Raw genomic sequence first — 25,469 nt, 5'->3', positions numbered from 1 at the left:
TTATTTGTGTTCACAGTCTCCAGAGATAACTACCATCCCAGATAGGTATCTCACATTATTATAATCAGATACCTATCCACGATCGCAGGGGTCTCGTACCTGATGATGTACTGAATGTACAAAATCCCTTTACTTTCTGTTAATAGCAGCTGTTTAGTCAAATACGCTTCATAATTATACAATTATAACATTAGATAGTTTTGGCTGGTATTGTATGTCGTAAGCCCGGGATACACTGCATGATTATTGGCCGTCCTAGACAAAAGATTGCCATCGTGAAACAATCGTCGCGATTTCTGTTATCATGGCTCTTCATCGGTGGTCCTATGTCGTACAATGAGAGAGGTTCAAAGACGGCCGTTTTCCTGGTCTTGCGTCCAAAGATAGTCTACGATAGTTTTCTGACAGTGTCAGAAATTCAGCATGATCACAGCACAGTGTGTTTGCTGCTACGATCTGCGTACTGGTATTTGTTAACCACGAGCGCATGCTGGTGACTTATCGCAACGTGTGACGCAGCCGCCGAAGCTTCCGTGTCATCATCGTACAGTCTACATGCCTGTCGTACCCGAGTTTAAACTATCCATGTCGCACAGTGTGATAAGTTAATGATCTTATAAGAGGGCAAAAATCCTGCAGTGTATTCCCGGCTTTAGGCCTAGTCCACACATACACAGGTATTTTATAAACAGAGTTTTTCCTCCTTCATTTAACAAAATCTCTGCATCCACACGAACACGCTGAAACCGGTATGAAGCGCTGTCAAGAGCATGCCAAACCAACAGATGGCCATATATCCCTAACCTTTAAGCCATGTTGGCCAATCAGATCGGAATGTAATCCATCGTCGTCCCAATATTGGTTGGCTCTCCCCCTCTACGCTAGCACTAGAGTCGATCGGAGTCAACGGAGGACGAGCAACTATGTCCTTATTTTGTGCATCTTACGGTTGCAATATCCGGCGCAGTAGTGATACCAGATCCCATGGGATTACCTTTCACAGTAAGATTAAACAATCATTTTGGTTATTTTACCATTTATAATATTATGTCATCGTAACTAACGTTACTTACGTTTAACCAAACCGTGTTAAAATCCAATAAAAATTTGTGGAGTAATGATTATTGTGGTTGGGGATACACCTTCCTTGGTAGAAATAAATGCAGGATGGGGCGTATTGGGGACCCATCCAAGATGGCGGCCGCGCTGTCCGCTCCAATAGGCATCGTAAGTTTTTGAGGTGTTTTTGATAATGTCTATGCCCCGCAGTACATCACAGACCAAAACTTCTGGTTTCACTGGCAACGCTGCGACCAGAGTTTCTAAAAATCTTCACCCTGGCAGGAGTTTTTATAAAAGTGCATAAAAAAGGTACAGTTTTGAAAATACACGTGTACGTGTGAACTAGGCCTTAAAGGACAAGTTCAGTATTTTACACTTAAAGCCCTGTTTTCAGATTGTTTATGATGAAATAGAACGGTTTTGACTGAAATTTGGACATATGATGCTGGCCCGAGAATTTTCGGATGTTTGTTGTATCACCCCCACCTCTACAATGGGTGTATAGGTGCACTGGAACAATCCGTCATAAAATGCATTAAACTTTCATTTACAAAGACATGAAACTCACCGAGTGGTCAGGGTTGTTCACTGATATGCTCACACAAAAATCGCTGCAAAAGATGCTTTCCAACAGGTGTTTTACCATTCGTTGTAAACTTGTGGACCTATTTTTCCAAACGCCTCACAACCGTATATTCTTCCGTTGAGAGCTTGAATAATAAACACTCCAGCCCAGTTGGTGGCGATATTTCACCTTTGCAAATTGCAAGAATAGAAACAACGTTCCCGGCGCGGAGTAACACCGTACCTCACAGCACATCTAATACAAGTCAATGGAGTTGGACAAAAACTACGATAAAACCTGTTGGAATAACAGCGCATAAACAATATGAAAACAGCGCTTTAAGTGTAAAATACAGAACTTGTCCTTTAATGTTTACTTAAATGGAGTTTGGTAGTACGGTCTTTGACCATCCAATCAACTACGCATGATGGATGGCCTTGGAGTCACCAAATCGAAATCTGATTGGTTAAAGCAACAGCTTCATTGCCATTCATTTGAAGAGGACATTTGAAATACTTTTTTTTTTAATAAAGATATCAAATAAATCTTTGGTGTCCCCAGAGTTTATTTACCAAAAATAAGTTACTGGTTTGATCTTTGACACATTTTCTAGAAGGATAGAAGCACTGGGGACCCAATTATAGCACTTAAACATGGGAAAAGTCAGATGTTCATGATATGTCCACCTTAAAGCTAGGTGCCCACACTGATGATTCTGACCCTGACAGCACATGATGGTGAAATATGATTGGATAAAAACTTCAACATAAAAATACACTACTGGAAGCAGTGCAACTAATAGAAAATGTATGAAATCATGAGAATTAACTATTGGGAAAAATTATGGAAAAATGTAATAAAATGTATGTCAGTGATTCTGACAGTATACAATATAATTATGTGCATGTTATAGCATATGTTGTAACAGCATTGTCATGTTCACGATGCAGCATTGAATAACCTCAAAAGGTAATTTTGCCATTAAACTGAGTGTGTTAGTCAGGAAGTTAGCTATAAACATGACTGTTTATATTCACTTTATATGAACTGTTTTTATTAACCAATAGGAGTGCAAGACAGTGGAGCTCTAGATACGGTTATCCCAGCTGTCAGTGTGAATGCTCCTTTAGATGACATCAGTAAATGATCAAACTATGAAGATGAAATGACTGCTTTCCAGGACTCCCCCATGCAGATGTGATAGTTGTGTGAGATGTCACTATATCTGGACAGGGTCAAGCAGACCAGTGCCAGTGAGAACTGTCTGTACCAGATTGTGTGCCAGCCAGCACCTCCACAAGTAGACAGATCCTGGTGCTCCCGGCACAGGGCGTGAGGAGCACATGTCATGTCAGAAAGGCTGTTACCCTGCTTTCCTCTTGAGTTTACCCAGGACTGAAAGAGAGTGTAAGGGTTATGATGATGTCTCACCAAATTCCTTCATTAGTTAGACCCACACACTTCATCACTTAGAAGCAAAGTTCACTCAAAAAAATGAATTCTGTTCCTGTACTCACTCTTATGTTGTTTTCAACCTGTATGATTTTATTTTAGGTCTCTGATACTTTATAGAAACAGGTCTGTGATGCTTAAAGTGTTGTCCACAGAACTAGAGTCTTTTAAAGTCACCATGTTGTCTTCTTTTCCATATCATGACATATACCCGAGTAAAACGGCTTCTGAAATGAGATCAAATTTAGGGTGGGACTTGATTTCATCCATAGAGAACTGATTGAATCGTTGGAACTTCAGCTGTGTTAATTGCTAATTTAAATCAAGTCTCCAATAGCCCCAACTTGGCACCATTCCTTGTGACAGGAAGTGAAGAGAGGTCGTTTCAAGGAGGTTAACGTTTATAATTAAAGATTTTAAGGGCACACGTGGATTAAAAAAATAATGAAGTGCATAGAAATAGTTATATAAGCACCACAATATTCCATAAAAAAATTCACTTAAATTTCATGGTGATCTTAAATGACTTCATGACTTTTTCTTTGACCTGTTTCTCACACACAGCTTTTTGTGGGTTGAAAAGACTTTCAGTAGATGATTTGAGAATTTATAGAGCTTAAAGGTGCGGTGAATTGGCTGTTTTTTGTATCCTGCTTTTGATGCTCTTTGGAGAAATGCTCTGTTTTGATGAGCGGGCCGCATTGAAGACCTGGACGTTAACGCCTACTGCTATGATTGGATGGCGTTCAACTCCGTCATTTCATATGGGGAATTGTTTTGAAAGCTCGGATGTGTAAAAATAGCAGCCGAACAAATATATGTTCAAGCCACAAGAGGTTCTGGGTGGTAGAGATGATTCACAAAAATGACAATGCATATGGTAACAAATCTTAAAACCCGAAGTGACTAAATTACCGTAACCAACACAGTAAGCGCGCATCAGAATCTAAATAGTAGGGATGCACCGAATCCAGATTTTTTTGGTTCGGCCGAATCCCGAATCCACCGTTTAAGATTCGGCCGAAACCGAATACCGAATCCTACTCGCATCCTTATTCCATTAACACAGTAAAACACATTAATGAATTATACAACGTCCACAGCATGTATTTTTCATTTTTTTAAAAAAATTTTAACTGTACATTATGCCAGGATGACAAGTTGGAAAACTATTTTGACAATTACCATAAGCCTATGCATAATGAAAGCGATGCGTTGCGACACGCTCGTTTTTCCAATAAGCAAGCAGCTCCGCGCTGAAAACAATATTTAACTTTGAGTGAGAAGCTCCGCTCGTCAATGTCCGTTTTCACACGGCCGTCCAATTACAATGGAGGAGGGGCGGGACATTACCACAGCAACCAACCGGCTCACAGCTGAAGCATCACAGCTACCAAGCGCTTGGCTGAAAAACAGCTGGCATTTGACGTCCTCAAGGCGTTTTCAGCCGTGTTTAAAAGTTTTGGTGTGTCCAGCCCCTAAAGCTCACCGAAAGAAAAAGCTCATCTCCACGTCAGCACCCGATGTGTGTAATCAACGGCCGTGTGAAGTCGAGCAGCGTAGCGCAAGCCTAGGATTCGGTTCGGTGGAAAAAAATTATAGGATTCGGCCGAACCCGAACCCCGTCAAAAAGCCCAGTATTCGGCCGAATCCGAATCCGAATCCTGGATTCGGTGCATCCCTACTAAATAGCAACCTTAAGGACTAGTGATAGTCCTTATCACTAACTTTCTATATTTTTAATGTGCTTGTGAGTTTGCTCTTATGAACACTACAGTCCTATAGTATGTGTGTGCCTTTTGCCAGAACCGAGATGGGTAAAACCTCGTTTTTATATGTTGCGGCCTCGGATTGGAATTTGCTCCAAACTGAGATGAAGTTAACTAATTTAATATGTCTTGTGGTCAGTTTAAATATTTATTAAACAATCATCAGAGTAAATTAATGGCGTGTAAATGTTTTTAATCACATGTATTTTTATATTTAGGTAACGATGTTTGTTGTATATTTGTGTGTTGTAACTTCAATGTAAAATTGTCTATGTAAACTCAGCTGCTCTTGGCCAGGACACTCCCATAAACGAGATTTTAATCTCAGTGAGGTTTATTTCTTGGTTAAATAAAGGTATTAACACGTAACGTTACAGTTATTTGATAAAAAAGCTTTGTTTGTTGAGTGTTGGACCTTTCAAACGCAACTTGCCTAAATCACAGTAAACAACACAGTATGCGCGCATAAGAATCTAAATCGCGGCCTTATCACTTACTTTGTATATTTCTAACGTTAAATTACAGTTATATTATAAGTGTTGGTCCTTTATAAATCGTTAATGTTTTTAGTAAAATATACGTGTTAAGACACTGTGACATTCCTGTCAGATCCAATACTGATGGAACAAGCATTGCTTTTTAATCAAAGTCTCTCTGCAAATCCAACATCGACTTCTGGCTACTTTACAAATAAATCAACAGTACAATAAAATAAACAAACAAACACTCTGTTTACCTAACGCAAGCTGGAACTTCTTTAAAAGTTCAACCATGCATTGTTAGGTTCTAAGGGAAGGTTATACAGCGACTGTGTTCTTCCACAACCGGACACTGTACGTACAAACTTTGGCAATCTTTGTTTGTTGATTAGCGGCACTTGTAACAGTACATTCACACGGGGCAAAAGCATTAACGCTTGACGGAAGGCTTGTCTGAAGCGTGGCCTAGAGCCAGTCACAGTGGCCACAACACATACTCCGGTCTTGCATAAACGTAATTGGCTGGCTCGCACTAGGTTAAGCTGATCTGCATAAGACGATCTGATTGGCTGACGCACACATTGGCGCTTGAAAAGTTGAGAGATGTTCAACTTTTGGCATGAGCAAAGGCAGTGACGCCACGTTGACGGATTTACAATTCAGTTTGGCAACGCATGACTTCATCCATTAAAGTAAATGTGAAGCGTTAATGCCTACGCCCATGTGAATGTACCGATACTATACCTGAACCTGTGGGTAGGGCTACAAAAGATGTCTATGCCATTCTTTTTTGGAGGTGGTGTTTAAAATCACGACTACGTCATAGATAGGCACATTTCAGAACCTGTCTTGGTGTCAATAAGAGTAACAAGGATGCTTTCAGTTCTGAAACTTACAAGATGTTCGCTGAAGTATTCCTCTTATATAAAAAAACTCAAGTTAAAATGTATTTATTGATTCACCGCTCCTTTAAGGGCATCTATCTATCTATCCCCAATCACTTTCATCGTATGGAATAAAGTTCCCAGCACATTCTGGGCTACGAAATGATCTGCAGACACAAGAAAGTCGTACAGATTTAAAATATCATTAGAGTGAGTAACAATGACAGACTTCTCTTTTTGTTGAACTTTCCTTTAAAACTGCTTGTGAATGTTTTCTCTCATGTTGTGTTTTGAGTTCAAATGTTGTATGATGATAGATCAGCAGTTATGATTGAACCACAAGCCTCTGATTGAGACCAAATGCTGCAGCATTGACATTCACTACATTATTCTCTGAAAGCTGATTGGGCCGACTCTCAGATATGCAGATTCAGCCTTCCGCAGCTTGTGGTGTGACGTAAAGCTTGCGGCTGGTGAATGAACACTGAGGTTGTGGGTAAATTTAACATGCAGGTCAGGACTTCAGCTGGGTCCTTTAAGCTGATTTGAGTTTCTGCTGCAGTTTAACTTTAATCTAGACTTTGCTGCATTTAAGCTTTGTATTAGTTCTGCATGATTTAGCTTGCAGGTCCTCGTGAGGGTCATGCACCTGTAGCAGAAACTCAAATCATGGCACGTGTAAGCTGCAGGTGTGGTGTGGCCTAGCCGAAACAGACATGCAGACTGGTGCTTACTTAAACCCCCAGCCTGTACCACCCAGGACTATAGCGGCCACCAGGATTGCCCCTGCGATGGAGCCTATGATCAGATTGGTGGCACTGGGACCTGTTTGGGCAAGTGTGGAAAAACGGGACATGAGCTTTCATTGGCTAAAACTTACAATATCTGCTCCAATCACATGGTGATTTTATTCTTGAATGTTTTAAAAGATACAACAAATCCAGAGATTTTAAGTTGATTGTTATTGTACTATTGCAAATTCTTCTAGTTTTGTTACTTTGTAGTTATGCGTTTATGCTGTAGTTAGTTGCAGATTCTCTGTTGGTACTGTAAGTGTCTGCTACTACAGTAAATATATGTTGCAGAATACCCATGAACCTTCAGTCTGCTCATTGCCTGATTCATACACAAAAACTTTAAATTTTATTTAAACAAAGGCCAAACAATTCACTGAGTCCTGTCTGTTTGTGAAATAATCATTATGTATTTCTTTGTTAAGACAGAAATACTGGAATAAATATTTCATATAAACTCACACTTTATAAAAGATGTAAATTGTGACAGACACAGTGAAACATCTGGCTTATTAAGAGTAATGTGACTTTTGTTTAAAGAAAGTAAACATCAGTCACTTGCTCAGACAAACAAACCCTGTAATATACACAGCTAGTGCATCTGCAATAGAGTTACAACACAACAGCTGTGAGTCAAGCAGCCAAATAAAAACACTGTGATTATACACTCATAAATCATAACTCAACAGTTTCATTACAGGACAGAATAACAGTTATGTACTAACAGCACTAAAGAATATAATACGTAAACAACAAAAACAGCAACAAGACATTGCATATAAACACAACATGATTGTGAACATATTCATGTATTTTGTTTACATATGTATTTTTGAAAACTTGATTTTTTAAATAAAGAGCTCCATATATATAGAGAAAAAATAAAGGAAAACACCACAGTTTTTAATATTTTACTATGTTCTTACCTCAACCTAGATTAATTTAATACATCCCTAAATTTTTTAATGGATGCACTTCATCTTTGCACATCGCGTCGTGAATCTGTTAGCATTTAGCCTAGCCCCATTCCTTCCTTAGGATCCAAACAGGGATGAATTATGAAGCCATCAAACACTTCCTTGTTTTCCCTATTTAAATTCATATTTATTTTATGAGTAGTTACATGAGTAAGTATGGTGGCACAAAATAAAACGTGGTGATTTTTTAAGCAGATAAAAATAGGAACTATATTGTATGGCAAAAGATGACTAAGTTTGCAGCACTTTGACGTCAGGCGCAAAAATTCGCCATGTTTTATTTTGTGCCACCAAACTTACTCATGTAACAGTCTTTAAATAGGGAAAACATGGAAGTGTTTGATTGCTTCTAAATTCATCCCTGTTTGGATCCTAAGGAATAAATGGGGCTAGGCTAAATGCTAACACATTCACAATGCACTGTACAAAGATTAAGTGCACGCATTGAAAAAAAGATAAATATGTATTCATTTGTCTAAATTGAGGTAAGAACATAGTAAAATATTGAAAACGGTGGTGTTTTCCTTTAAAAGTGAACACTATTGCAATAGAAGCTTAGATTTTTTTAAAGCAATCCTGTGGACTTAGGGGTACACTCACGTTATTCTTAACTACTGAACCATACCAGAGTACGCATTAAATAAAAAATGACAATTCTTATTTTTTATGTAATATTGCAGTGTTCATTATAAAAATTGATCTGTGTGGGTCTTTTTTAAATTGAATCAAAATCTGAAAATGTTCTTCTGGCCACTTTTGGCGATCATTCGCTGATGACATCAGCTAGACGGCTTGGGCGGGAGCATCGGTTAACCCCGCCCCCTTTTCTGAATTTAATTTCATTGATTAGATTTGCTAAATCTAATCAATTCACGGTAGAAAGTGTAAGCCATGCCCACTAATTTCCTTGTGTGATTTTCCGTTTCACTCTAACAGAAAGTCACAAAACAGAAGTAAAGGCGATCGCAACTTCCTGTTCACGGGACTTTAAAAGATGCAATTGTTTTGATGAAAATTGGAAGATATGTTCATAAGAGTTCTGCAGATTAATGGCCGCATGACATTAAAGGCAGGCTCCATGATCTCTGAAAGCCAATGTTAACATTTGAAATCACCTAAACATACACGCCTCTACCCCAATAGAATCTGGACCTTCTTTTGAAAGATCCGCCCCACACATACACAACCCAGGCAACAATGTCGTTTAGTTGACACGCCCATTACTGCTCATTGGCTACAAGTGTGTTTTGGTAGACGGCACGACTCCCTTTTCCAAAGCGTTTTTCAGAAATCATGCACCCCGCCTTTAACGTAAGATGTGAGCGATTGGAGAGCAGACTCAGGATTGGTCTGTGCAGTCCACACAATGTCAAACACACGTCTGTAATCTGGGGTATCTTGGGATGCGGTGACAAGTGGCTGCATTTATCAGAATATTTTTACACTGAAAGCTGAAGTTTCGCACTCCGGCGCAGTTAGCGCTCGCGTCCCACCCCCAACCAAAGTCAACCATTTCAAAGACCACCACTGCAAGCGTACCAGCATATGCTTAAGCGTACCGCACCCTGGAACAGTACGGAGCGATCACACTAGCCAAATGAACTGTACTTTAAGGGTCAAATGAGGTCAAGCGTACTCGGGTACGGTACACATAGTGTGAGTACACCCTTAGTAACACTTTTCATTCACTCAAATTAGCTTAAAAAATGACTGTTAAAGAATCTCTTATAATGTTTTTCTCATAATACAGACATAGTGGAGCTCTGTCCCTCAAGTTTAGATTGACCAGCACATCTGATGTTTCTGAATGATGATAAAATAGACATGTGTATGTAGAGTAAACACCTCTTCAGGTTCAGAGAAACATGTCTGGTGGATGTACTTGCTAGTTTTAGTCTAGGATTTGAATTAAGAATCATTGGATGGAAAACAGCTGGAAATTACAGCAGCTACATCTCATTTTATTTCAAGTTTTGAGAAACAAGATTCCTTGTTTCTAATTAGTTGTTGAGGGGCCAATTTCAGTATATGAAATACATTTAGCTACTGTAAAATCACTACTCGGCTTTGATTGTGATTGTGTGTGTGTGTGTGTGATTGTGACAGAGAGAGATAGAGAGAATAAGACGACACACCTTTCGGGCCCTCTTCTTCACTGGGCTTTGGCTCTTTTGGAGGGTCAGGTATACTGCAGTCTGTCCCTGCCCATGTTGAGTCACACGAGCACGTGGCCTCATTATTGCACACCTGACAGAGACAATGCAAACATAACAAATTGCGATCATTTCTAGACATATTATTGAAAATAGATTTACATCTTAATCTGCAGACATCCTGTCTCATAATAATTTTCTTATGCAATAAAGTGTATTCATAGTCAATTTAATGTACAGAATATGTAGTTATACTCATTCTAATGGGTCATTCTATTAAGTTTTAGCATTTTACTTACTGTTACTGCTGAACTTTCATAAAATCATATAATCCCAAGTACCATTACCGAGAGCCATATTCACCACAGACATTGGATTTTCATACACATGTGCTTCCTGGCAGTGATGTCACTTACTGTCACGACCTGCATTCTCTTATGCACTTAGGTTGACATCGCAACATCACATGTAATTGACGCATAATGGAGAGTGGTGTAAAAGTAGTTCGGTAATTACAGCAGAAGGTCAATATAATAAACTATACTTTTTTATTGCTCTTTAGATAGATACACTTACTTAAAGGATTATTAGGAACACCATACTAATACTGTGTTTGACCCCCTTTCGTCTTCAGAACTGCCTTAATTCTACGTGGCATTGATTCAACAAGGTGCTGAAAGCATTCTTTAGAAATGTTGGCCCATATTGATAGGATAGCATCTTGCAGTTGATGGAGATTTGTGGGATGCACATCCAGGGCACGAAGCTCCCGTTCCACCACATCCAAAAGATGGTCTATTGGGTTGAGATCTGGTGACTGTGGGGGCCATTTTAGTACAGTGAACTCATTGTCATGTTCAAGAAACCAATTTGAAATGATTGGAGCTTTGTGACATGGTGCATTATCCTGCTGGAAGTAGCCATTAGAGGATGGGTACATGGTGGTCATAAAAGGATGGACATGGTCAGAAACAATGCTCAGGTAGACTGTGGCATTTAAACGATGCCCAATTGGCACTAAGGGGCCTAAAGTGTGCCAAGAAAACATCCCCCACACCATTACACCACCAGCCTGCACAGTGGTAACAAGGCATGATGAATCCATGTTCTCATTCTGTTTACGCCAAATTCTGACTCTACCATCTGAATGTCTCAACAGAAATCGAGACTCATCAGACCAGGCAACATTTTTTCAGTCTTCAATGGTCTAATTTTGGTGAGCTCCTGCAAATTGTAGCCTCCAGTGTTAATTTCGTTGACGAAGACGATGACGAAAAATATTCGTCAACGAACCTTTTTCACGGACGAAAACTAAATAAAACTAAATAAAATCATATATGATGACGAAGACTGTAACGAAATATAACTGACACTTTAGTCAACGAATAAAAACAAGACGAAAATGTTAGGGAGGGACGAATGGAGAAGAGATCCAATCAGAGCTACTCATTTTGTGGGACAGTTGGGAAGAAATCCAATCAGAGCGAATCTTTGAGGGTAGGTTGATCTACACAGGCAGCAGTCGGCTGAGTCATTTCGAAAACCCGCGGCAAAGTTTGTTTTCACAACAGGTTGTTTACATTATATTTAGTTGTACAGTCTTAGTTCCCAGCTTTGGCTGATTTCAGTTGACTTCGCTCGTTAGCAACACGCTAACGTTTTGCGGTGCACCCGGTCCGAAGACATGTCTCATTAACAACAAAAATGTCAGAGATAGCGTCTAATCTGGTCACACTACAAATATGACAAGACGACAGCCTGTAAAGACGACTCATCCAGAAATACATGCGAACGTAAGCATACACGCTAAGGTTATTTTATCAGATAAACCACAGTGTTTTCGCTAAACTTGGTATAACATAGAAACGAAAGGAATACACATCTGAACTGTATTGATTGTATTGGGTTGTCTGAATTAATACTGAGTATAAATATTCAGTGTCCTCAAATTGAATGAAATGTGTAACGTTACTATTATAGTATATGTTGTGGTTTTACATGACTGGACAAAGTGCGTGCGTAAGTGCGTGTGTGTGTCTCTGTCTGTGTGTCTGCCCGCGTGTGTATCTGTGTGTGCATGTCATTTAGGGACAATGCATATCTTTTTCAGGGACCATGTATATTTTTAGGTAGAGCGGGCCTTATGCTTATTTTATGTGATATTTTTTTTGGTGAAAAAGCCACGGTCAGTTTTTTTGACATTAAGAATAAAATAAAATACGTGTTTTCTATAACAACCATTAAATCTGTGTCTGTATTGCATATTCAAACCTTAATACCATTCTATAACAGACTAAAAAACTTAAGACTAGACTAAAACTCTTATGATATTTCGTCGACTAAAACTAGACTAAAACTAAAAGATTTCAGATGACTAAAATAAGACTAAAACTAAATGGTGTGTTATTCAAAAGACTAAGACTAAGACTAAATCAGAATTTGCTGCTAAAATGAACACTGGTAGCCTCTTTATCCTATTTGTAGTGGAGATGAGTGGTACCCGGTGGGGTCTCCTGCTGTTGTAGCCCATCTGCCTCATGGTTGTGTGTGTTGTGGCTTCACAAATGCTTTGCTGCATACCTCGGTTGTAACGAGTGGTTATTCCAGTCAAAGTTGCTCTTCTATCAGCTTGAATCAGTCGGCCCATTCTCCTCTGACCTCCAGCATCAACTAGGCATTTTCACCCACAGGACTGCCGCATACTGGATGTTTTTCCCTTTTCACACCATTCTTTGTAAACCTTAGAAATGGTTGTGCGTGAAAATCCCAGTAACTAAGCAGATTGTGAAATACTCAGACCAGGCCGTCTGGCACCAACAACCATGCCACGCTCAAAATTGCTTAAATCACCTTTCTTTCCCATTCTGACATTCAGTTTGGAGTTCAGGAGATTGTCTTGACGAGGACCACACACCCCTTAATGCATTGAAGCAACTGCCATGTGATTGGTTGATAAGAAAATTGCATTAATGAGAAATTGAACAGGTGTTCGTAATAATCCTTTAAGTGAGTGTATAACAACTTCTTTGTATCTTTGATAATTATTAACTTTGCTGTAAATATTAAAAGTATTTCACTTGAAAACTAAAATATAAAATGTATTAAATCCTATGATAAACACAAGGAAAAAAATTCTTTGCTATGGTGGGTAAGTAAAATGGATACCCTTTATTTTGATCTTCCACTTTAGACATTGTACTAATTTGCCACTACATGTCAACTAACTGTCATTAGATTATTAGTAGAATGTAATGGGTAGGCTTATGGAAGAGGTTAGGTTACTGGAATGGATCATCACAATAAAGTGTTAGTAGATATTAAGAAGACAATCTATACTGTAAAGATTGGTAGTTGATAAGTAGATGCAAAGTTATCTATGATTAGTAAAATGTCTAAAGTGGAATATTGAAATAAAGGGTTACCAGTAAAAATAACAGTTCCAGGGTCCATTGGCAACACAAACAAACTTTTCCTTTTGGTGACTGCTAACATCACTGCCAGGAAACGCATGTGTCTGAGAGTGCAAGTCTGAGAATGCAAACGCAACTGCTGCAGCCAGACCCTTCACTATAACTGACTGAACACTAGGAGGAGCTTGTGTGTTAGATGTCAATATCCCTGTAGTGTTGCGTACGTGGCTGTGTGCTCAAGGGTTTAGGTTTCAGTACACCCACCCCATAACTGGAACAGACGAGTCCGTTGGGCCCAGTAGGGCAGGAGCTCAGGTTCAAAGACTGAATGGGAAGACACTTTTTGTCCAGACACATCATAGACGGACCACATGGAGTTCCATCCTCTACATAACCGACATCAGTCTGATCATCCAGCAACACGTGACCACCGCTGCATGTGTTTATTTCAGGGTAGAGGAGTAAAAACCATATGACAGTTCAGATTATGGTTGAATCATTTGTAAACAAAATCTGATGTATGTTATTAATTATGTATTTATATTAATGTATTTGTCTGGTTCGGGCATCTTAGAATAACAAACCTTAGAATAGCACTACTGACCAATCAGAATCAAGCATTTCAAAACGGTATATATATATATATATATATATGAATAGTAAATGATTCTCACATGCAGTCGATCAGTCTGCCCTGATGATTGAAGTTTGTAGGTGTGACATCTCCTTTCAGCATTCCAATACGAGGGATTTGTCCAGTGTTAGTGCATAACAGATAGCCACAAAACACATCACTGTAAATGAAGAAACAGCACTGTAAAACCCCTTAAAATCACAGTACTTACATTCAGAAAAAAACATGAACACATGCCTCTGCAGACAGACAGATAAGCCAAGTACAGAAGCTAAGACAAGCATCAATATAGATTTAATATAATATATTTTAACCTCTTACATTTTTAAACCCCCAGTCTTGAATTGTAACCTAACAATAAAACTTTCTATATACTCTTAGCAATCACCCAGAATCATTCTAGTACATTCCTTAGCAAGCACCCATAACAGAAACATCTTGGTTGCATAACTGACCGAAATGTTGTGTTGATGTAGTGACACTAGGAGTTTGCTCTTAAGAGACGGAAATTTGTTGAGTGGTATTTGCATGCCTTTTCGAACTAGGCGGTTGCCTAGGGCACCACCTGCTGCAGGGGTCACCAAAGAGTGCATATACATTTTGACTGCTACTTCACTGACTTGAATAAGTTAAAAATGAGCACTGCAACAAAATAAAAGATAAACTCTCAAGTCGCGTGTTTAACACAGAATGGACAGCAAAATATTTTACCAGCATCAGACAGAAGGTGGTATGTGTGATTTGCCAAAAGTATTGCCAACCATTTTTACTTTGTTTTTAACAAATATTTTTTCATGATAATTGATATGTAATAAATGTCAAGCAATGCACTTGTGATGATTTGCCTTTAAGAAAATGAAGCATGATTAAACTATAATAAATATTGTTTTATTTGTAGTTAATAACCACAAATGTACTATGTTCTCGCTATAATAACAATTGTATTTTGATTGTAGTACAACTATAATACAAATGGTAATTGATCTGCCAAAACGTGATTACTACAAAAATAAAGCCATGGTTAAAGCGTCCATAACACAAGCTGTTTCTGCGTATCTGATGTTAATCTGGAGTACCTATAGAGTAGTAGTAATACATCCTTCATATCTCTGAAGAGTCTGTAGTTTTATCAGATTTATAAAAGACAGATTAGCTTTACCGATTCTTTCCAATAACGTACGAAAAAATTTGGAAGGAGTTACTAGCTGCGGGAGGAGCGAGTACTAGTCAACACTTTATACACCACTGACTGGAAAACTAATGATTCACTATATGTTTGTGTCGTTTATATAATATACACTAACTCGCCTATTTCCAACATAACACATAAGTTTTACTTACAGCATCTATCCCGCATAAACAAACTATCCATTGTAGTGAATGTAGTGAATCATAAGTTTTCCAGTCAGTGTTGTATAAAGTGTTGACTAGTACTCGCCCCTCCCGCAGCTAGTAACTCCTTTCAAATTTTTTAAAGCTTTCTTCTCCTTACATCCAAAAACACACTTCTTTTGTGCCATTGTTGAGTTTGATATAAAACAAAGCTGTCGCATGAAGTGACGCCTGTAACTTAGCCTCCTTGGCTCTCCTGCTGATTGACGTTTGAGTGGTTCTCCAGGGGAAATGCCCATAAAAAGAAGTGATATGTATAGCGTACCCCTGAAACGTCAGCTAAACCTATAATCTGAAAAAACGTTCCGAAACTTGTACGAACCCTGGCGAAGTAACAGGTCTAACTTCTTTTTTGGCACTATGCATTTGTTTAGAAAGAGGAAACTAACTCTTAAACTGTGTTAAGAAGTCAAAATGCATTAAATACCACTGAACCCCCCCCATTAAATTTTCTCATGATGATAACTGTAAAAATGTCTCACAATGGATATGAAACAAGAGTTAAATCTTACTATGCTAAATATATTATCTATATCAATATATATCTTGTTTGGGGGTGTGAATATGGATTTCGCCTAGAACAGGAGTGGGGAACCCTGGGTCCTGGAGGGCCACTGTCCAGCAGAGTTTAGTTCAAACCCTAATCAAACACACCTTAATTTCATTTCCAAGTAATCCTGAAGACTTTAATTAGATTTTTCAGGTGTGTTTAATACGGGTTGGAACAAAACTTTGCAGGACTGTGGCCCTCCAGGACCAGGGTTCCCCACCCCTGGCATAGAGCATCGAAATGGCTAAAAACAGCCCTGTGCATGCCAGTCCCGGTCAATGTAGAACGAACCTTTCTCTGACGCTTCTCGTCCCTGCACGAAGCAAGCAACCTGTGTGAACGCAACATTCTCATGGACATACTCTCGCAATGATGGCATAATCCACCCACAAACATTGTCTGAGCAGGGTCAAAGCCCAAGCAATCCAGACACAGATCGTGGGAGTCAGAGAGACAGGTAAACCAACCGCAACCAGAAGTAAAGGGGCAGAAAGACTTGTTTAAATGTTGCTACCCTTTGTACAAGCTCTTCTGGATGAAAACTTGCTCTTTTAGCAACAGTGGCAATATCTGCAGTGGCGAAGATCTGCAGAAACTCAGAGGGAAAGCAACAGCTGATCCACACCGTAAAATTGTCCATATAAGTAGTGTCAGAATTAACACACATATGTGATCGGCTCCGAAGAACTAATCTGAATGACTATTGCACGCCATTTGCCTTGTATACTTGAATGTCCTAGGAGGACTGGCCTTTTCCAAAAAGATCAGACCAAACCCCTAGTGTCGCTACATCGACACACATCGAAGTGAATGAGAGATAGGGAACAACTTTAGCGTTGAACTCACTGTTTACTGCACTGGATCCATTTCTCACCATCCCGACCACAGTTGCCTTTCTCTGAGCCCTCTGTGTTCAACTTTTCATAACAGAACTTCTCTGAGCTCGCAGCCTCTGTGTGAAGAGCAGAAGGAATTCAACATCTTAATGTTTCACTTTAATCTACGGCACACGTACTTCACACGAGTGATCTGATTGGCCGGTGATGTTGACTCACTTGGACCCCACACATATTTACACTGACTCTCTCTCATCTTGCACTCTCCAGCATAACAGCGACCCTGAAATCACAACACAATCTCTGTTCAACTCACCATAAATCTGAACCACTGACCGCTAGTGTATATACAGTAGTAATATTATAATGGATGTTGCCATTTCACGGTCAACCATTGAAAAATAGCAACATCATCATTTTAGTAATGCATTATTGCTAAATTTATAAATATATTATATGTGTACTGAATATAGCATGATGTGGTCCAGGTTAATGACATTTTAGTATCGGTTTGTGTAGCTGTGTGTACCTGGTTGAGAGAGCAGAAGTAACCGTCCTGCTTGTGTAGATTTGGAGGGCACTGCAGACACACACACACACACACACACACACACACACACACACACACACACACACACACACACACACACACACACACACACACACACACACACACACACACACACATGAATGATGAACTCAGTGTTAAGTGTATTTTTTACAGTGTGTTCCTTCAGGCAGATTTCAGTCAAACGGCCACCGACCTGTCCGGTGTCTCCAGAGCACGTCTCTGAAATATCACAGTCATTCACTGCATAGCGACACGTGAAGCCACGGGGATAAAACTGAAACACAGAGACTGTAAGTTATTCAATGCTGCCAATAGAGCTGTTAACACATTAATTTAGTTAAAAAAATAAGGCAGTATTTTCTGTGTGATCTGATCTTATATTGGTCACATGTCAGGTCAGTTTTCACCCAACCTAAACGTTTGTGCACAGCAGGAAGCATTGTCTTTACATCAGCTTGTGTTTCCAATAACCTGTGTTTATATACAGTGCCTTGTAAAAGTATTCATTATTTTTCACAACCACAAACCTAACTTGAATCCAGTGGGTCCATTTGTCTTCAGAAGTTACCAAAGTCCACCTGTGTGAAATTTAATCTCAGTATAAAGACAGCTGTTCTGTGAAGTCCTCAGAGGTTTGTGAATGAACGTGAGTGACCAACAGGATCATGAAGATCAAGGAACACACCAGACCGGTCAATGATAGAATTGTGGAGAAGTTTAAAACAGGATTAGGTTATAAAAAAATATCCCAAGCATTGAACATCTCACAAGGCACTTGTACAATCTGTCATCCGAAAATGAAAAGAGTATGGCCCAACTGCAAACCTACCAAGACATGGCCATCCACCTAAACTGACAAGCCGGGCAAGCTGGAGAAGCTGCAGAGATCCACAGCTCAGTTGGGAGAATCTGTCCACGGGACATCTATTAGTCATGCACCCCACAAATCTGGCCACAAAGAGTGGCAAGAAGAAAGCCACTTTTGAAAGAAAGTCATAAGAAGTCCTGCCTGCAGTTTGTGACAAGCATTTGAAAGACACTGCTCTGAATTTGACTTTTTAGGCTAAATGCAAAATGCTATTTGTGGCAAAAACCTTACAAAGCACATCACCCTGATCACACCATCAGCATCATGTTGTGGGGATGCTTTTCTTCAGCTGGGACATGAAAGTTGATAGGAAGATGGATAGAGCCAATATAAGATAGAAAACCTGTTAGAGTCTGCAAAAGACTTGAGACTGGGGAGGAGGACCTTCCAGTAGGACAATGACCCTAAACATACAGCCAGAGCTACAATTAAAAGGTTTAGATCAAAGCATATTCATGTGTTGGAACGGCCCAGTCCAGACCCAATCGGACTGAGCTTGAGCTTTTTTGCAAAGAAGAATGGGCAAACATTTCACTCTCTAGATGTGCAAAGCTGGTAGAGACCCCATAAAACGTGCAGCTGTAATGGCAGCGAAATATGGTTCTAAAAAAGTATTGATTCTTTTGGCACTTTTCAAATATTTCTATGTAAAAATCCTACATTTCACAGCTTGATGATAGGATGATCTCAAAATGGGGACTATCACCCAACACTTATACCATTTATTATTTTCCATCCATTTCACAATTATGTGCCACTTTGCATAAGTCAATCACATAAAATTTGTTTTTGGTTTTAACATGAAAAAATGTGGAAAAGTTCAGTGGGTATAAATACTTTTGCAAGGCACTGTATGTATAGATGAGTAAACTATGATACTGTTATACTATTATTGTCACGGTTGATCTGTGTCATGTTTTGTGTCTGTTCAGATTGTTGTCACTTGAACATTCATTAACTGATTCCTTGTCACATCACACCTGTTATCACTTAGTCTGTGTGTATTTGAAGAGTTTGGTTCCAAAATGCAATAAATCAATGTTTTCTATACAAAGAAAGTGACAAGATGATAGCCACTATTTTCTTTTACAAACTTTCACATAGCATCTTTAGGTTATAAAAACATAAAAAATTCAAATCCATAACTTGATTTTCAAAGATTTATTATAAAAACAAATTATTTTTTCCACAAAAAGCAATAAATCCATGACAAGTTTTTTATCAAAATGCTATAAATCTATTCAATCAATGTATAAATGTGCATTCATTTTTGCCATTTTATATTCATTTAGTTGACTAGTTGTACACACTAATAAAAAATAAACATTAATGGCATTAATCAACACACTTACTTTGTCATAACAGGAACACTGTCATTGCTGCGGTAATACTTGACGTCGTCGCTTAAAATTTTTCACAGCCATCAGCTGTGATTCTCGTTGACTTTGAGTAAAATTATGGAAAGTTTTTCATAAGATCCACTGGGGTCAATGTGTTAGCACGAGTGAAGCTAGATGCTGTCGGGAGAACAAGCGAACGTCTCTCGAGTGCCTCTCGCGTAAATTATTAGATCTTGATGACTTACGTTTCTTTCCCGTCACAGAAAACCACAGGTTTATCAATGCTATTATTTCGTTTTTGTTTGTTTGTAGATCCAAAATTTACAAAGTAGATGAGGAAAACTAAGACTCTGTGTACTCAACACACCGCCATTGTTTGTTTACATTGCCTGGAATGGTGCGCTGTAATTTGTGTAGCGGATTTATTGCATTCTGTAGAAAAGGAGGAGTGGCGTTTATTGTGTTTTGGGAAAAAGGGAGAAAAGATGACAGAATAACACGGCGGATATTGGATTTTGCGTAAAATTAAGAATTTACTTTTAAATACTGACCTAATATAATATTGATTTTGGCAGTAACTAATTTTTTTCAAAAATGGCATTTATTGTGTTTTGGAACCAAACTCTTCATTTACACCCCTGTCTGTGTGATGCTCCTTACCATGTTTGAAAAACTCGCTCAGAATGCAATGCTAACATGAGTTAACTTACAGGTTGTGAGTCTGAAGCGGGAGGATTTATGATAATGTCGGTCTTGCCTACATCACCAATCCCAGGAAGTAAACTGTTGCATACAATCCTTGTGTTTGTTGTAGTCCAAGAAAGGAGATTTACGTTGGAGATGGGGTTTGTACCTTTTGCATATCGTTAACATGAACTAATCCACACTTACACATCAAAGGAAATGTAAAAACGTGAAATTGACAATAGGTGCTCTTTAAGGCCGAAGTATAATGTATTTTTTAAGTGTATGCGAGGGTCCGAGTACAATGTGTGTGACACTCATTAGAAAATTATGTGTACTGTATTGTACATGTCATTTGCACCTACAGGAGAGTGTAGTATGTAGCCCAGGAGATGCATTGCATTTTGTCACAATGCGTTAAATGTCTGTGTCAAATAAACCATACTTTGCAAGGCTTTGCGTTCGACATTGCATATGTTTGTGTACGTGTAAAAAATAGATAGTACTCTGGGCTTTAGTGTCTTAATACCAAGCCCCTAAGGGGACATTGGAGTAAAAAAAATATAAAGTTTAGTTTCATGTGTTCATGTATGGCGTGTGCATTTGAAACTATCGCATTTAGTTTCGTGTGCTCACGTGAAACTATCGCGTGCACACGTAAAACTTTCATGTGCTCATGCGAAACCCTCATGTGCAAAATTTTTTGTAAAAGTTTCGTTTCGCATGCTCGTGTGAAACTTTTGCGTGCTCGTGTGAAACTTTTGCGTGCTCACGTGAAACTTTCGCGCATGAGAAACCTTCGCGTGCACGTAAAAGTTTCACGTGTGCACGCAATAGTTTCACGTGAGCACACGAAACTAAATGCGATAGTTTCAAATGCACACGCAATAGTTTCACGTGCACACTGCAAAAAATGACTTTCTTACTCAGTATTTTTGTCTTGTTATCAGTAGAAATATCAAAAAATTCTTAAATTAAGATGCTTTTTCTTGACGAGCAAAATGACCTTAGTAAATCATTCTAGTTTTAAGACAAATAATATACAATTTAAGTGAAAATGTCCTTAAAACAAGCAAAATTATCTGCCAATGGGGTGAGAAAAAAAAAGTGAAATAAGATTTCTTTTTTCTTAAACACTTTATTCAAGTAAAATTTTCTCACCCCATTGGCACATATTTTTGCTTGTTTTAAGCACAAATTCACTTAAATTGTATATTTTTTGTCTAAAAACTAGTATTATTTTCTTAGGTCATTTTTCTCATCAAGAAAATACATCTTGATTTAAGAATTTTTAGATATTTCTACTGAAAACAAGACAAAAATACTAAGTAAGAAAGTCATTTTTTGCAGTGCACACGCGATAGTTTCACGTGCGCACATGAAACTAAACTTTATTTAATTTTTGCTCCATGTCCCCTTAGGGGCTCCGTATCTTAAAGTTACAGATGTGTGTTTGCAGTTCTAAATGTGTGTTTGTCTATACTATATTGTGGCCTGTTTAAGTCTTTTTATAGTGACTTTCAATTAAAAACAGATTGAGATCTGTTGTACCGTATACAATGACAATAAAGTCTATGTTTTCTAATATCTTTTATTTAATACTTTGAACTGATCTGATTGGCATGAAAATGTAAATAATTGTGATTTATTTGATTGAGGAATCAATATGAAGTGTGTCAGCTGTACTCATAATGTACCCATTGTGTGTGTGCGTGTATGCGTGTGTTGTGTGTTTCTCTCACCAGACATGAGTTATTGCAGCAGGGTCCATCACTGCAGTGTGCCCCATTCGACAGGGAACACTTCTTACAGCATTCTTTAACACAATCCTGAAAACCACACAAGAGTCAGTCAATACTGCAGTCAGCTAATATCATATACATGTATGGAATCTAGAGATTCTGTTATGTACTGTACGTGCAGTCTAGTGTATACGTTAAGCTTACATCTCTCGGCCCACAGTCGCACTCTTCTCCCGCTTCCACGTATCCGTTTCCACAATCGGTGGCTTCAAAGAGCTGCAAGACAAACAGACAGAATATTCCAGCCAGCTGTGAGCCAATGGCAGCGCTATCTGATGTCATGTGACCCCCACTGAGGGCTCTCTCTCTTCTATAGCTGCAGACATTTAAATTAACTCATTCTGTGTGTGATAATGATGAGATGTTACATTACATGTGGGAGATGAAGCAAACCACAATATCAAACATCTCAGGGTTCCTGTCTATGCCAAACAGACACACCCAGAACAATAATGTGATGTTACATGCTTTCTTCAAAGACTATTTGGACTTAGAGGTCTTAATGGGTCCACTTAGATCTGAAACCCAGGGTCTGAAAGTGGGTTCTGGTCTAAAAATTTCATGTGTGCATCAGACACAGGTCGGGTATTGGCGGCATCGGGTCTCGGGTATTAAAAAATTAGAAGACCCTAGAAGACCCGAACTATATCGTGTGAGTCCTTTTCTAACCCCTCCACTGTTTGCCAAGAGCGCTTGTGACATTGTGTGGCTAGCGGTAGGTTAATTTTCGTTGAACCAGACCAGTCAATACATTTTAAATGCACACTGTACTTTTCTTTGGACCCGTAAGACAAAGTTCTTTTAAACGGTCACATCTTTGATCCACATGAAAAAGTAAAGAATCTCTATATTGGATGACATTATAGATTTTCATTGGTAATTGTAGTGTAAGCAGGTAATGTGTTTGTCAATACGGTGGTTTGCTCTCTTAAAGGAATGTTCAATACAAGTTAAGCTCTGCTGTCGATTGCTACAGACAATAATGGTGCAGAAAATCTATGTCGCAAGACTAAGAAAAATGTTCAAATAACACACTGAATGGAAATTACAGCCACATTAGTGTAATAAAATCACTTACTAACCTTGTCTGAGTAAAGTTGCATCCAAGATTATAACTTGAGTGCATTACTGTAAACACAAATTGTATTTGTTTTCACAAACTGAAGCAGTATTTTAAAGCGATCATTTCTTGTGTTCATTAACACAGATACAGAATAACTTGTATTGAATCCAGAACATTCCTTTAATCAAAAGGTGGGACTTTATTTTCTTACGACTGCCATGGTCATAGGCGTCATGCCCATTCACATGCCTCATAGATTTTTGAATACAACCTTAAAATCTATTAAACATCTTTTCATCTGTCACTTTGTTACATTGGCAAAATATGATCAGCTCTTCACTTTTCTGAGATTTTTAATCCTCTGCATGCTTCATTGTGGACGCAATGAATTATTAATTAATTATACAAACCCAGACAAAACAGTACTGGTGCACAGTTGCAGATCAACTGTGTCCAAAATGATAGTTTAAAGTCCATTTCTTATGTTCATATTTAAGGGGGTCGGACACAGGACGCGCAGCTCAGCGCCGCGGCGTTCACAAAAAAAAAATTTGCACACATTGTTTTTTTATGAGTATACGCACACCGGCGCCGACAGGGGGCGCCTGTCCCCGGCACCCAGCTTTGACTCAGGAAGTTGCTCAAATCCCTGTGGCACCACAGAGCACCAATTTTTACATTAAATAACATCATATTTGTCCAAAATCGTTAACATTGGATGCTAACGTATATTTTGCATTTTGAAGTAGACGCTATCTGACTAAGCTTGCGCTATTTAATTTACACTTCTTGTAAAAAACCTCTGAGTTGTCCTAGACGTGACTCGAAGCGGCGCTGCGTGGCGTTGAGCTGCGCGTCCGGTGTGCAACCCCCTTTAGATTCACCTGAATCATGTGCTCTGACTATGCATGCCTATAATAATTTAAATATAAATATGTTGGTTACACTTTACAATAAGGTTATTTGTTAAAAATGGTTAATGTTTAAGCTAAAATGAACTAACAATGATCAATACTTTTACAGCTTTTATTAATCTTAGTTTATGTTAATTTCGGCATTTACTGATACATTTATAAAATCAAGCGTTGTAACTGTTTACATTAATTAATGCACCATAAACTAACATAAATAACTGTATTGACATTAACTAACATTAACACATGTTGAGAAACAATATTGTTCACCGTTTGCTCATGTTAGTTAATGCATTTACCAATGTTTACTAATACAACCTTATTGTAAAGTTTTAGGGTTACTAATATGTTTATAGGGTAGCTTTTAAAAATAATGTGCTTTCAATGCAATTAAAACAATAATAATTAAAAATGTAGACTACAACATTACATTTCGATCTGCTTACGCTGTATCTAAGGTTTACAGTTTTTGCAGTGTTGATCGTTACAGCCAATCACAGCTGTCACGTGACTGTTGAGTGGGTTTTCTTAAATGTGTAAAACAGCAATAAATGTCCTTCATAAATGCATCTCTTTTGTCTGTATAGTTTATGAGAATATGGCATATTTAGGGTTTTGATGTTAAATGGGTGTTATACCACGGGTCTGTTGAATGCTGTATTCTGATTGGCTGAGAAATGTTCCGTGGGTATGCATTAATTTCTGATAACCGCACACCTAACTTGTCAAATGTCTTAAAAATAGGCACCAGAGCAATGTTTGTGGTAACCGTGGTATAAGAGGAATAATTGACTCCAGTCCTTTGAATTATTTGAAAATAATGCACACCCGCGTTGTAACGGCATTGCACCTTGGGTGTGCATTATTTTCGTATAATTCAATGGCCCGTCGTCTAATATTCCTTACTTACTGTAATAGTTAGGGTAGGTGTACACACTGTCCCCCCTTAAAAAATGTGGTGCATGACGCCCCTGGCCATGGTGATCAAATTTCTATTATAACAGTCTATAACTGTTTATATATGCTTCATAAATATTTCTGACCTTGTTGGGTTTATTAAAGAGACAGGATCCTCCCCCCTTCAACAGGAACTCTTTAAAATCAGAGATACTACACTTGGAGAAGGTCCGTGAATGCTGGGCCCTATGTGGAGACACAAGAGGACAGTGAAGAGATTTCATAGATGTTAATGGTCAAACAAAACAACAAAGCTGCTGTCATTTTTCTGCCTATTTCTGTTCACATACAAATTGAAACAAGCGCTCAGAGT

At 38.6% G+C, this 25,469-nt stretch overlaps 1 protein-coding gene across 4 annotated transcripts in view; it reads right to left on the bottom strand.

Annotated features, from left to right (window-relative positions):
- adam23b (ADAM metallopeptidase domain 23b) overlaps window positions 1-25,469 on the bottom strand; it is a 51,507-nt gene that overhangs the window by 5,393 nt on the left and 20,645 nt on the right. Inside the window, exons 15-26 of one of the 4 annotated variants that reach the window (XM_065293176.2) lie at window positions 25,243-25,342; window positions 22,367-22,438; window positions 22,163-22,249; window positions 17,722-17,802; window positions 17,487-17,537; window positions 17,177-17,240; window positions 16,968-17,073; window positions 14,220-14,339; window positions 13,810-13,978; window positions 10,118-10,229; window positions 6,946-7,036; window positions 2,898-3,022 (exon numbers count right to left, since the gene is read on the bottom strand). In XM_065293176.2, the coding sequence (XP_065149248.1) occupies window positions 3,013-3,022; window positions 6,946-7,036; window positions 10,118-10,229; window positions 13,810-13,978; window positions 14,220-14,339; window positions 16,968-17,073; window positions 17,177-17,240; window positions 17,487-17,537; window positions 17,722-17,802; window positions 22,163-22,249; window positions 22,367-22,438; window positions 25,243-25,342 (1,063 nt within the window). In that variant the 3' untranslated portion in view covers window positions 2,898-3,012. The remainder of the gene's footprint in view (window positions 1-2,897; window positions 3,023-6,945; window positions 7,037-10,117; window positions 10,230-13,809; window positions 13,979-14,219; window positions 14,340-16,967; window positions 17,074-17,176; window positions 17,241-17,486; window positions 17,538-17,721; window positions 17,803-22,162; window positions 22,250-22,366; window positions 22,439-25,242; window positions 25,343-25,469) is intronic. The other 3 variants (XM_065293177.2, XM_065293175.2, XM_065293178.2) reach the window with 3 other exon arrangements.

This window comes from Paramisgurnus dabryanus, chromosome 15 (assembly GCF_030506205.2).
Source record: "Paramisgurnus dabryanus chromosome 15, PD_genome_1.1, whole genome shotgun sequence".
NCBI classification, from domain to species: Eukaryota; Metazoa; Chordata; class Actinopteri; order Cypriniformes; family Cobitidae; genus Paramisgurnus; species Paramisgurnus dabryanus.
This window is presented reverse-complemented; position numbering and strand designations above follow the sequence as displayed.